At 38.5% G+C, this 13,528-nt stretch overlaps 1 protein-coding gene across 6 annotated transcripts; it reads right to left on the bottom strand.

The window, feature by feature from the left end:
• Positions 1 to 201: 201 nt before the first annotated feature.
• Positions 202 to 12,995, bottom strand: LOC141677542 (putative inactive purple acid phosphatase 2). 6 transcript variants are annotated; one of them, XR_012557452.1, is made up of 4 exons: positions 12,247 to 12,995; positions 3,310 to 4,720; positions 2,108 to 2,264; positions 202 to 554 (listed from the first exon to the last, which is right to left on the bottom strand). XR_012557452.1 is itself a non-coding variant. In XM_074483523.1 (2 exons), exons 1-2 carry the CDS (start codon positions 12,931 to 12,933, stop codon positions 3,431 to 3,433), a joined length of 1,977 nt encoding a protein of 658 aa, XP_074339624.1. In that variant the 5' UTR covers positions 12,934 to 12,995; the 3' UTR covers positions 3,128 to 3,430. The 6 variants fall into 6 exon arrangements, 2 of the variants coding, with proteins under 2 accessions (XP_074339624.1, XP_074339627.1); XR_012557454.1 differs by having other exon boundaries at positions 2,108 to 2,254; XR_012557453.1 differs by having other exon boundaries at positions 2,108 to 2,251.
• Positions 12,996 to 13,528: the final 533 nt, after the last annotated feature.

Here is a 13,528-nt window from a genome sequence, read left to right as displayed (position 1 = left end):
CTTCTTGCTTCTAGAGAAGTCCGTTTAATCTCTCTAACGTGGATTAGATGGATTTTTTATACATAATCAACCTTCTCTGTAAGTAACTACAAAGGCAATTATATATCATAAAATATAGTAGTTGACACATAGGTTAAATTTACAAAGAACGAGTATAATTTAAAAATTGAAACCGACAGCAAAAACCTCAATCCTCAGCACTGGTTCAAATCCTAGATGTTCAAAATTATATTATGAGAACTCGGACTCGCAAAATTACGACTTCATATACTACAATCTGTGTTGCACATTAATTAAGTTTCTGTTAAGCACGTGTGATATTCATCTCCATTTACAAGATTTAAAAACTGAAATCCTTTCAAACGTCATGGGGCCTGATAAATGCTCGGAAAAGGGAGGGCAAATCAAAACCGAAAGGATCCTTCACTCTCACCCTTTCGGTAAAACTGAATAATCTCTGTGATAATGCTCAATCCTCCATGGCTGCTCCTTGTGCTAATCTTCACTTTCTCGGAGTGCAATCTAACAGCCGGTAACGTTCCTGCAAAACAATGCTAGAGAGTGTATTTGACGTGAGAACAAGAACAGGTTTCGGAGAATTGAAGGCGGAGAGAGTATCTGTATGTATATGGTTATGTTTGTGTAAAGATTAAAACTGCCCCATCACCTTAGCCTTGGACTATTTATAGGTTAACGAACTAGGGTTCTGGATATTACTGGCACTTCTCGAGAGGATGGCTAGACGCGTGAAATGCGTAGATAATGTACATATGCGCGACATAGGGGCTGAATGACAAACGTGTGTGTAGAAAACCTAGGCGAGTGATGAGCCGCTCGCACACAAAATGTGCTTAGAGTGACGTAATTATTAATGCCATCATTTCGAGCACGCGAAGGAATACTTACCTCCGCAAATTACTTTTATATATTTGCTATGACCCACATCTTTTATAAGATATTTTCAAATTCTTCTTTCAAGACACGGGCCACAAACCACAAAATTGTAAATGGTTAAGAACTCCAGTCCTAACATATTTCTCAAAAATATTATTATAAAAATGAATTCTAGTATTTTAAAATATTTTATTAGAGTTCAACTCGAATAACATTGCTTATAAGTGTATCATAGTAATATTTTATTATAATATTTAAACTCTAGTTATGCATTTGAAATGGAGAAGGAGAAAGAAATGATTTTTTTATTATTAAAAGTAAAATAAGAAATCACTAGTGGTTTCTTATAAATAAGGCAGGAATGAATTATGCTAACTTTTTAATAAATCACTAGCATGTTGGAACTCTAGTTTATATAAGATTTCTTAAATTTTAGTTTAGGATCCCAAATAACTAACCTATTAGAGTTGCTCTAACGTCTTACCTCCTTGATTGCATACATTTTAATTAGTGTTGATAATATCTCAAATCGTTAAAGAAAGCGTTCACCTATAAACTCCTCTTGTTTGTCAACAAGCCCTAGATTATGTAAGTATATTTTACGGTGTTATTTGTACAAAATATATTTTAGGTATATATAATAGTGTGCGTACATTGAGCTTGAATTAGACACATCAGATGCCAGGTCAAAGTTCACATTGCCATATCAGCATACAAACAAACGACAATTGGTAAAAACAACCGAAATGATTATAATGTAATGTTATTGATACCTTAGATGGAAGTGCTGTCTGGGAAGGAGTTGGATGGTTGTGTTAGTTTTTTGTTTTGAAAAATGCAATAGGAGGAGAGAGAAAGTGATCACAGCTCTTAAGAAGTCGGAAATGGTAGTGTCCTAGTTAATGTAGGAAAATGTATTACAAATAGCAAAGTGTAATTATTTTAATAGCAGTTCCAAAGGTTTCATTTATAAGTGATTGCTATACATCTTCAGTAACCTAGTAGTTGTGGTTTGTTCCGTCATTTTATCTTCTCTCATTTTTTTTATACTGAAAGGATAGACACCCTTTGCCATAAATTACTCACGAATGAAAAATATTTCTGATATTTGTTCCTCCGCTAAATATGCTTGGCTTTTGCAAATGGAGTACAAACACGGTGTCGGAGTGAGGAGTTTTGAGTTTGAAAGGGGAAGATACCAATGTGAACCTACCTTCAACCAGTTTCATCTTTGCCGTTACCCCTTGCTATACCTACAATGTATCCCATATTGTCACTCTCTTTCCCCCATCAATACCCACCGCTCCTCGGCATCTTTCACACAACTCAACTTCTCTTCCCCTCTTCTTGCATATATCTGCTAGAAAAGTCTGTGTAATCTCAATAATGTGAACTATGTGAATTTCTTATACCTAATTAGCTTTCTCCTGAAAGTAGCAATAAAGGTCCCGAAAATACAGTAGTTGGCAAATAAGTTGATAATACAAAACACGGATATAATTCAAATTGGAAACACGGAGAAGACCCTTGTAAGTAAGTTCACAAGTACAACTTTAGAGATGCACACTTCATGACGCTCTTTGTGGATATTGCATTAGGTTCAAATCCCAGGTGTTCAACATTATATAGTAAGAACTCCGACTCACAAAATTACAAATTCTTCATACACTCCTCTTGCGCATCAATTAAATTTCTGCTAACCGCTTGGTTCATATCCGCTGGACCAAAAAAAAACTCAGAAAAAGGAGGGAAAATAAAAACCAAGGACTCTCCCAGTAAACGCTTTTTGGTTTCTCTGTAGTCGGTAAACACTACCATTGACATTAATTTTGCCTGACAGAAACACAACTGAAACAGCCCAATTTTGCCACTAAACAGGGACAAAACCTATGAACTTTTAAACTGGAAATTCAGTAGAATTCCTTTTGAAATTTATGTTCGGAAGGACTTGAGATAAGAGCTAGGAGTATGGCGTAAAGTATCCAACTGTTTCAGGACAACATTTTTCAGAAGGGCAAGGATTTTAATTCTCTGTACTTACTTAATCCAGACTGCCTCAAAACCATCTTAATCTCAAATCTATGTTATTATTCTACTCTTAAATGTATGTTCATCACATTAGCAAGAATGTTCAGGTCAAGGCACAGTAATCTAACCGTTCGGGAAATAAATTCTTCATAAAGGCGCTTCTATATAAAAATATATTAAAGGACAATATCAACTACTCATCAACTAGTGCAAAATATGGCGGTAAAATTTACATCAGAAAACACTTGAGTAACAAATCAATAACTTAAAATGACACATAAAATATAACATAAATTTATTTGTCCAACTATCAGAGCAATGAAATTTTACAACATATTCATGTAATATATGTAATAACTCATTTAAAAATATAGAAAGAAGTCCTACCTCGGCCAAATTTGATCGGTACTGCTGCAGAGACTCAAGTATCTACCACGAAGAATCTTCTCTGTCATATATACCAACATGGTAATTAAACCATCCATTTTGTATGCAAGTAAAGTGGAATTCATGTTTCTTCACTTATCACTGGAGTCCATTTATTAAGTGATGCAATCTCCCTCTTAGAACGCGATATGAATCCAAGAACATATCCGATTACGGCTCCCACCACTAGTACAACAGTTCCCTTAACATACTTAGATACCGAGGATCGCCCCTGAACCCTTGGTTCAGAAACATTGTCATCAACCCTTACTTTAGAAAGATAACCATTTGGAAAATGATCATCATCGCCATTTTCATAGCCAGCAACTTGACCAGATGCCAGAATATCTACCACATCATGTACCTTGCCATCATGGTTTCCTACAAATGAAAGTGTCAGCTTTTCTTTTGTTGCATGAAGCCTAGTGTACCCAAATTCTCCAGTACGGTACATTGACCGTTTGGGCTGTGGGAAAACAGGGTCTGAAGGGTGGTTTAGTCTAGGTTCCCATATAGGTTGCCAGTCTTGACCTGCCATTCCAATAACAACATGCACGGGTAATGCTTCCGTTCCACAAGTATAATTATTTATTGGACAAAACCTCTCGTACCTATGTACGTGACCCCATAATGCAAGTGTTACCTTATTCTTTACAAACAGAGGCTCCAGATGCTCGAGCATCTTCTTCCTCAAAGGAGCATCTTTATTTTCGTTGCTCGTTGTGTACATAGGTCTATGTCCTTGGACAACCACAAAAGGGGTCTTGTTTCTGTCCGCCGATTCTAAGTCATGTTTTATAAAGTTATGTTGGCTGCTTCCCTCAAGGAAATTGGTTTCTGTAGACATATATACGAAATGCACAACACCCACATCAAAAGAATAATAAAGGTTTCTTGTTGCAGGAGCATTTGTTGCTGTTAATTCTGAAGAGTTTCCAGGCATGTTGAACCTAAGACTGTAGGGTACCCCACATTCTCCACCCCCATCTGTATTATAAACGGAGCTAGCCCAGTCAGGTTTCCAAGGCTGTAATGGCCAATCATATTCGTGATTACCAATGCACACATGGTAGGGAACTTTAGAGGCAACAGGCTCAATCTGATTGAAAAAGGTGTCCCACAACCATGCGTAGCCTCTTGCATAGCTAATATCTCCAATATGAGAGATGAAAGTAGGCTTGTCACCAAGAGCTTCAATATCACGACGGATCCATTTTATGGTTGATATGCTTTCTTCTTGTGTACGAAGAAAGGTTGAGTATTGTGTTGCAGCACCCATATCACCAAATAAGAAAGCTACTGTTTCATTTGAATCCCCATTGTGTGAAACAAAGTTGTAAGTGGTGCTCCAACCCCCGGAGTCACTACCTACCTGTCATTTAAAACAGCAGGAGATGCTATAAACACTTGCCACATATAAAATAGATCTTTTAGAACTTGCATTCACACACAAATTTAAGAAAAATATTTAATGTAGTTGGGAATTTGACTAACACCTACCCAATTTCTCTCAAATTATTCTATGCAAAGAAAATGCAAAACAGCCTAATACTTGTCTAGATTACAAAATTATGTTTACAAATTAAAATGAATACTCCTCCATTTCAAAATATATTGCCGTCTGATTTTGCATTATACAAAGACCAGGAATCTGCTAGGAATGACAGTAGACAGCCTATATTATTGACTTACAAAAGAAGACAGTGTCAAGACAGGTCATGTCACAAGGGAAATAATGACATAGCAGCAGGGGTATAATAGGAACTTCACATCATTTAATATTGTAATGAGCATATAACAGATGGGGGGACTAGCATTGAGGGGTTATCTAATTATAATTGTATTCTGAGAGTATCTGGGAGACTCTCACCTCTCGAAAGTGAGGAGTCAGTGTCATTGTAATTGAACTATTATCATATTTATTATCATAATACTATCTTCAGCTTCCTCTGAAACATTAGTTCATAGCAAAGTAGTATCAGAGCGGTACGGTTGAGGAACACCATGGGAGCCCCACCTACAAATCAGCACCATATTGAGTCGTTGGAGCAGGGTTTGACAACTCTACAATCAACGATGGCAGAGCAGATCACTGTTGCGGTAAACACCGCCGCTCAAGAAATGCAAAAAACCCTAATTGAGCAACTTACAAATTCGTTGGAGCAGACCACTCAATGATTGGAAGACCGGATTGCTCATTGAAGGGAGATGCAAGATGTCTTTATGAATCTGATGAAGGGAGAACAAGAAAAATTCCAAGAAGAAATGCGTTCATCGCTGACTACTCTCAAATCGCCGACTACTCTTCATTGGAGAACAGATCTGGCAGTGGACGTTTTGGATCACATGGAGATGGAGCGGGAATGGGTCGACCCGAGGGTTCAGGTACCGGGTCGGGGCGGTCTGGAGAAAACGGGTCGGGTCGAACCGGAGAGTACGTGTCGGGTAGGGTTTTTCAAGATTTTGGGGGAAACTCTCACCAAAAATATAACGGAAGCCCTAATTGGAGATTCAAGAAATTAGACCTTCCAACATTCGAAGTTAACAATCCAGATGGTTGGATCCTAAGAGCTGAGAGGCACTTCACGTTTTATCGCCTAACGGAGGATGAACAGGTGGAGGCAGCGGTTGTAACTCTTGATGGTGATGCGTTATTATGGTACCAATGGGAACACAGTAGGAGACCCATACGCCGATGGGAAGAACTAAAGGGCATGCTCCTCCATCAATTTCGGCCGACTTCTGCTGGCAGCTTATACGAACAGTGGTTGAACCATCATCAAACCTCTGATGTGGTTGAGTATCGTCGACGGTTTATCGAACTTATGGCACCACTGGTGTGAGTGCCGGAGGAAATTGCGAAGGGCCAATTTATAACAGGCCTGAAAGAGGACATCAAGGCCGAGGTTCGCCTACTTGGGCTTAGAAGCCTTGATCATGCCATGGACCTGTCCATTAAGGTTGAAGATAAGTTGAGAAATGGGCTAAATCTCTACGGAGCAGGGAAACGGGCTAGTTCAGTATCCTCGTATTCAGGTAATTCATCCTATTCCTCTTTTAAGAATAATTCAAGTTCCTACAATCCTTCCACACATAAGTTCTGCATTCTCACACGTCCTCCTCGCCATCACGGGGTATGGGACCTCTTCCGGTTGCTAGGCCAGTTGGGGAAATTAAACGTTTGTCTGAAAAAGAGCTACAAAGTAAGAGGGAGAAGGGTGAGTGTTTCTGTTGTGATGAAAAGTGGTCGGCAGGACACAGGTGTAAGAAGAAAGAATTGAGCATGATTTTGATGCAAGGGGATGATGGGGAGAGGAGTATGAACAAGCTGATAAAGTAGAGGAGACACTAGAAGAAACAGGGGGGTTGGATTTAAATATGGATTTCAAGCCAGAAATTTCACTTAATTCTGTAGTTGGAATCACTAGCCCAAAAACGATGAAATTAATGGGAGAAATTATGGGAAAAAAAGTGGCAGTAATGATCGATCCAGGTGCCACCCATAACTTTGTGTCATTAAAGCTGTTAAAAGTTTGGGACTGCCGGTGCTTCCATCTAAGAACTTTGGTGTTTCCTTGGGAACTGGGGATGATTTGCAAGGGAAAGGAGAGTGTAAATCAGTAGTGCTTCATTTGCAAGGGGTTAAGGTGATAGAAGATTATTTGCCTCTTCAGTTAGGTAATTCTGATGTCATTCTAGGAGTTCAATGGTTGGAGAAATTGGGTACGGTGTCAACTAATTGGAAAACGCAGACCTTGAGATTTCAGTTGGGGGTGGAAGTGTGACATTGAAAGGTGACCCATCTTTAGGCCGAACCATGATCTCGTTCAAGGCGATGATGAAAACTATTAAGAAGGGCGGGGATGGGTATTTGGTGGAATGCAATCATTTAGCAGCCAAGGGGGAACACAAGGGTTTGAAAAGGGGTGAAGACAACGTGCCTCCTTATCTAAAACCCATATTAAAGCATCATTCAGAGGTCTTCCAATTACCACCGTTGTCATGAGCATGCGATTAATCTGAAAGACGGGACGGACCCTATTAGCGTAAGGCCATATCGATATCCCCAATCACAAAAAGATGAAATTGAGGCATTGATTCGTGATATGATGAAGGCGGGCATTATTCGAGAATCTCATAGCCCTTTCTCAAGTCCGAAAGTCCGGTCATCCTCGTTAAGAAAAATGATGGATCGTGGAGATTCTGTGTCGACTATCGGGCTCTAAATAAGGACACCGTTCCTGACAAATACCCGATACCGACAATAGATGAGCTGTTGGATGAATTAAAAGGGGCCAAGCTATTCTCTAAGTTGGATTTAATATCTGGGTACCACCAAATTCGAATCAGGAGTGAGGATATTCCTAAAACAGCGTTCAGATCTCACGAAGAGCATTACGGGTTTCTAGTAATGCCATTCGGACTTATGAACGCGTCGGCCACCTTTCAAGCATTGATGAACGCGGTGTTTAAGACCTTCTTATGGAAGTTCGTGTTGGTTTTTTTTGACGATATTCTCGTTTATAGTCGAATAGAAGAGAAGCATGTTGAGCATTTAAGCTTGGTTTTGGAGACCTTGACTACCCACCAGCTTTATGCTAATGAAAAGAAATGTGAGTTTAGGCAGGCCCAAACTCGCTTACTTGGGCCATATTATTTCAGAGAATGGGGTAGCAGTAGATCCTGAAAAGGTTAAAGCTTTGGAAACATGGTCTATTCCTAGTAATTTGAAAGAATTAAAGGGATTCTTGGGCTTATCGGGATACTACCGAAGGTTTATTGCAGGATATGCTACAATAGCTCGTCCCCTTACAGACCAGACACGCAAGGACCAATTTGGTTGGACTCAGGAAGCGACGACAGCGTTTAAACAGTTGAAACTGGCCCTTATGCAAGCTCCCATCCTTGTCATGCCTGATTTTACCAGAAATTTTATTATCGAAACAGATGCTTCGGGATTTGGGTTAGGTGCAGTCTTGTTACAAGAGGGTCACCCGATCGCTTATTTCAGTAAGGTTTTGGGTGTAAGGGCACGTCTAAAGTCTATTTACGAGAAAGAATTGATGGCCATTGTTTTGGCAGTGCTTAAATGGAGGCACTATCTCGGAGGCACTATCTCTTGGGGAGGAGGTTTATAACCCGAACAGACCAACAAAGTCTCAAATTTTTGTTTGAACAGCGGGAAGTTGGTTCTGAGTATCAGCGGTGGGTAAGCAAATTTATGGGTTTCGACTTTGAAATTCACTATAAGCCCGGGACTTCAAACAATGTCGCTGATGCGTTGTCACGTGAATTTCATGGTTCAATTGAGTTAGGTGCTATAATTTCTTCCGGGGGCAAAATGGTCTGATCTTTACCCTCAAATTCAAATTCAGGAGGATCCTTTTATTAAGCAACTCACCAACGATTTCAGGGCAGGAAGGGAGGTCCCTAAAGGTTACCAGTTGGAACATGATGTGTTAAAGTATAAGGGAAGAGTAGTATTACCAAAGGATTCTGTATTGTTGAATAAATTTCTGCAGGACTATCATGATTCTCCGATGGGAGGTCATACAGGAGACCTTAAAACGTATCAAAGGTTGGCTGCGAATTGGTACTGGTCGGGCATGCGTAAACAAGTGGCAACATATGTAAAGGCCTGTCCTACTTGCCAACAATCAAAGACCTCTAGTTTAAGCCCACCGGATTGTTGCAGCCCTTACCGTTACTCGATAAAGTTTGGCAAGATCTCTCCATGGATTTTATTGAGGGACTCCCCAAATCGAATGGGGCAGATGCAATTCTTGTTGTGGTCGATAGATTGTCAAAATATGCACACTTCATCCCTTTAAAACATCCTTTTTCTGCTCCTACAGTGGCTGCAATTTTCATTCGGGAGGTAGTTCGGCTTCATGTTTTCCTTCAACTATCGTATCTGATAGGGACAAGGTGTTCATGTCCTTGTTTTGGCAAGAATTGTTCCAGCTACACGGTACCAAGCTTTGTCATAGCACAGCGTATCACCCACAATCGGATGGGCAGACCGAAGTGGTAAAAAACCTACTTACGCTGCTTCATTTCGAGTCAACCCAAGTTATGGGTGAAGTATTTACCATGGGCTGAACACTGGTATAACTCTTCGTAACATGTCTCTACAGGCTACACCCCTTTTAAAGTTCTGTACGGACGAGATCCCCCTCAATTAATCAAGTTTCAGCCGGGTAGTACAGCTCTATCATCCCTAAAGGATCAACTTGTCGAACGGGATGCCATTCTCGATGACTTGAAAGCTAACCTTTTACAAGCCCACAAGCCCAGCATTGAATGAAGTTGCAAGAAGATTTGAGTCAAAGAGAAATGGAGTTCAAAGTGGGTGATCATGTGCATCTTAAGCTGCAACCTTATCGGCAGCAATCCTTAACTAGATGACCATTTGACAAACTCAGTCCGAGGTACTACGGGCCCAATGAAATCACACAAAGAATGGGCAGTGTTGCTTACAAGTTGGCCCTTCCATCTACAGCAAGAATACACCCAGTGTTTCATGTCTCTCAACTTAAGAAGGCCGTTGGACACCTGGTTACCTCTCCCTAGCTTCCCCCTGTTCTCACAGAGTCAATGGTGATGGAGAGTAAGCCTGAGCAGGTACTGGGAATTAGCACTTCTTCCGCAGGGCAAGCAACAGACCATGAAGTGCTCATTAAACGGGAAGGTCTGCCAGAAAGTAAATTTACTTGGGAACACTCCAGCAATATCATCCGGTTCTTCCCTAATTTCCTGAGGACAAGGTGAATCTTCTCGCCGGGAGTAATGCTAGGAATGACAGTAGACAGCCTATATTATTGACTTACAAAAGAAGACAGCGTCAAGACAGGTCAACATGTCACAAGGGAAATAATGACATAGCAGCAGGGGTATAATAGGAACTTCACAACATTTAATATTGTAATGAGGATATAACAGATGGGGGACTAGCATTGAGGGGTCATCTAATTATAATTGTATTCTGAGAGTATCAGGGAGAGTTTCACCTCTCGAAAGTGAGGAGTCAGTGTCATTGTAATTGAACTATTATCATATTTATTATCGTAATACTATCTTCAGCTTCCCGTAAAACATTTGATCATAGCATAATCCTTATATTGGAAACTTGTATATCGAAGACCTGGTAATTTAATGAATCTTAAAACTTCAAGCGAATAGGAAGAACTCTTAATTACCAATTGGGTTAAATCTCAAAGTGGTCATCAATGGTGAAGCCCATATATCAAAAAACTCATTCTAGTTATCGGGGACTCATATGCATCACTTTATTGGAGAATAATGACAGCCCCGTTAATCAGTTTGGTTGATTTGACGGGTAACAGCTTGAAAGAACCTAGAACACCTGGATGGTGATTTTATGTTGTCTGGTACTACAACACAGTTTTCAATATTGAAATAAGTTTCTTTATCTTCAAATCAAAAGCTTTCGTTTGAAATTATTAAATTTGTCATAAATTTTGCCAAACATAATCATTATAAAATAAATATTATTTTTTTATAAATAAAATTCAAATTTTATATTCAAGGAAAAGCTTTGCTTTTAAATATATATTTCGTTCTTTTAAAATTTATAGAAAAGTATACATTTTATCTTAAAAGTAGTCAAAATTTTTGAGTAAAGTGAAAATTATTTTTCTTGTAAAGATACAACAAAATGATTAAAAGAATATTAGAGACATATTTCAAATTTTAAATTTAACTTCAAAAATCTTTGTGCTTCTTTTAAATTTATGAAATTAATATTTTAAGAAAAATGAGAAGTACATTTTTCAATCTAAAAATGAAAACTAAATAAAAAATTTAGAATCAAAACTCAAAAGATAAGTTTGTGATTGGCCGGTAATTTGTTCCATGGGAGATCTTCAGAAATTTTAGTTGGAAATGTTTAGATAACTAAAAGTTCCATCGATAAAAGCCCTGTGATGGATGATAAAGAAAAAAGTATGTATACATACATTCAGAAACTCAATTTATAAATATATGTATGTCGGGCAGTAACTAGATATTGGGTTAGCTTATTTTAACTCCCCGTGATACGCCAGGTGTTACAAGTCTACCTAGCTATTAATGGTGTCAATGATAAAACAATTTCCGTCAAGTCAGCTAATCATGACTAACATTGAACTAGCTTGACTAACGGTGTTGTCATTACTCTCAACTAGAGTGATACAAGTGAGACCCCGATAAATAGAGTGAGTTTTTTAATATATAGCCTTCAGTTCAGTGACCATTTTGAGATTTAACCCATTAACAATTTTATTCCCATTCTTTGTCTCTCCAACGTGCTTACACTTTACATTAATTAAAATGCTTTCCATATACTTTACGCATATTTTATATGCTTTAAATGAATAAATGAAGAGTGGGACATACAAGCAGTAACCACTAGGTCTCTGCATGTACATAGTTTGGGTTTGTTTTCCTAAAAATGATTAGTCTATAGCATCTTCATACTGAAGTCTGAAACATTACAAAATCTACCTGTTTGTACAGCTACCAATACAAACCGATCAACTCATGCATACTTGCACAGTGATAAATCAAGGTCAAAATTCAATAAGGCTTCATAAAACGTAAATAATTGCATGTAGACTTAAGCAAATAAACCATTCTTCATTACCATGCTAGATTCAAGACATTTTAGTGTTCAAAAAATCACAAAAATGATCACATAATCATCACCAAGAATGGATTACATTTAATCCTACTAAACAGTTCCTATTTTTTCGATCCTACTAACCAAACAAAATTATGCAATCTATCACATTTGTCGCTAATATTATTACTACCAACAAGTGAAACCAATTCCAAATACAGCATACATCTGACCAACATATGGACATATAAAATCAGGCATATCAATCAAGAACTAACCTTATAATAATACTGAACCCCTTTCTTCAAATTTACCATAACCCCATCATGTATATACCCAGGATCTCTCCACCCAATACTTATATTTGCAGGAGAATCACACATATGTTCCCTCTCATACCGCCCGACCCGAGTACCCACAACCATATCCAACCTATCCTGACCCGACCCATATTTCACAACACTCTCCTTTCCATCATTACTCACAAACATCACCCTCATTTCCCCATCTCGACCCGTCAAAGCCAAATGGACCTGTTCGGGGCCCCGACCCGACTCAAACTCCAGCTCCTCAGATTTTGCCAACAAATGCTTCGTACCAGGTAAGGGGTTATGGTCATTGTCTTGATGGGTCGGGTCAATTTCGGATTCGACCCATCTAAAGATCCGAAACTGATAATTTGAACGGAGATTAATGACCGGGAAAGTGATCTGACCCGACCCGGATTGCCAAGTGGAAGAGTTCGAGAGAAAGAAGTAGCCAATGAAGTGGGGTGATTTAGAGTTGGGTGGTGAGTAGATACCGAGCCAGTCGAGTTGAGAAGGTGAGTCGAGTCCGGACCATTTGATTGTAACCGGGTCACCCGATTTATAGAGCTTTTTTGGGGAGATAGATATAGAGATTTTGGATGAAGATGAAAGTTGAAGAATGAGAAGAAAGAAAAGGGCGAGTGTTAATGGAATCATCTGGGGAGAATGGATATGTTTTGGGTCAAACGTCAATCATCAACATGTTATGAATGCATATGTAAATATGAGATAATATTGTTTATTTGTTTGTTGTACAAGATAACAAGAGAAAAAATGCGCAAAATAAAGACTTTTAGGCCGCAGACAGTTACAACAGTTTTTTGCCGAAAAACTGTCAGAAAGGTGTTTGGTAAATTATAAAAACTACTTTCTGGAAAAATATTTTTGATCTAAAAGCTGCTATTAGCAAAAGCATGTCCCCCGCTTTTGGAAAAAACTGTTTTCAGTTTTTGCAGAAAGTAGCTATCAGTTTCACCATCAAACCTTCTTAAAAATATTATTTTGATATATTATATCTCAAAATATATATAAATTAAAAAAAATACCAAACAGTCATCTAATTTTTCTGACAACACTTTTTCTACCAGCATTTTTTCTCACAGCACAGCAGTTTTCAATCCTTCCGTATACTTTTCATCAATTAAGCATGTTTATTTATACCAACTATTTTTACCAAAATTTGTAGGTTAAAAGATAAGTCTAATAAATTTAATCATGACAAAATTATAAAATGAAATGTGATCAACATGTG

Source organism: Apium graveolens, chromosome 8 (assembly GCF_009905375.1).
Source record: "Apium graveolens cultivar Ventura chromosome 8, ASM990537v1, whole genome shotgun sequence".
NCBI lineage: Eukaryota > Viridiplantae > Streptophyta > Magnoliopsida > Apiales > Apiaceae > Apium > Apium graveolens.
Note: the sequence above shows the minus strand (reverse complement) of the source record. Positions and strands in the feature narration are given on the sequence as shown.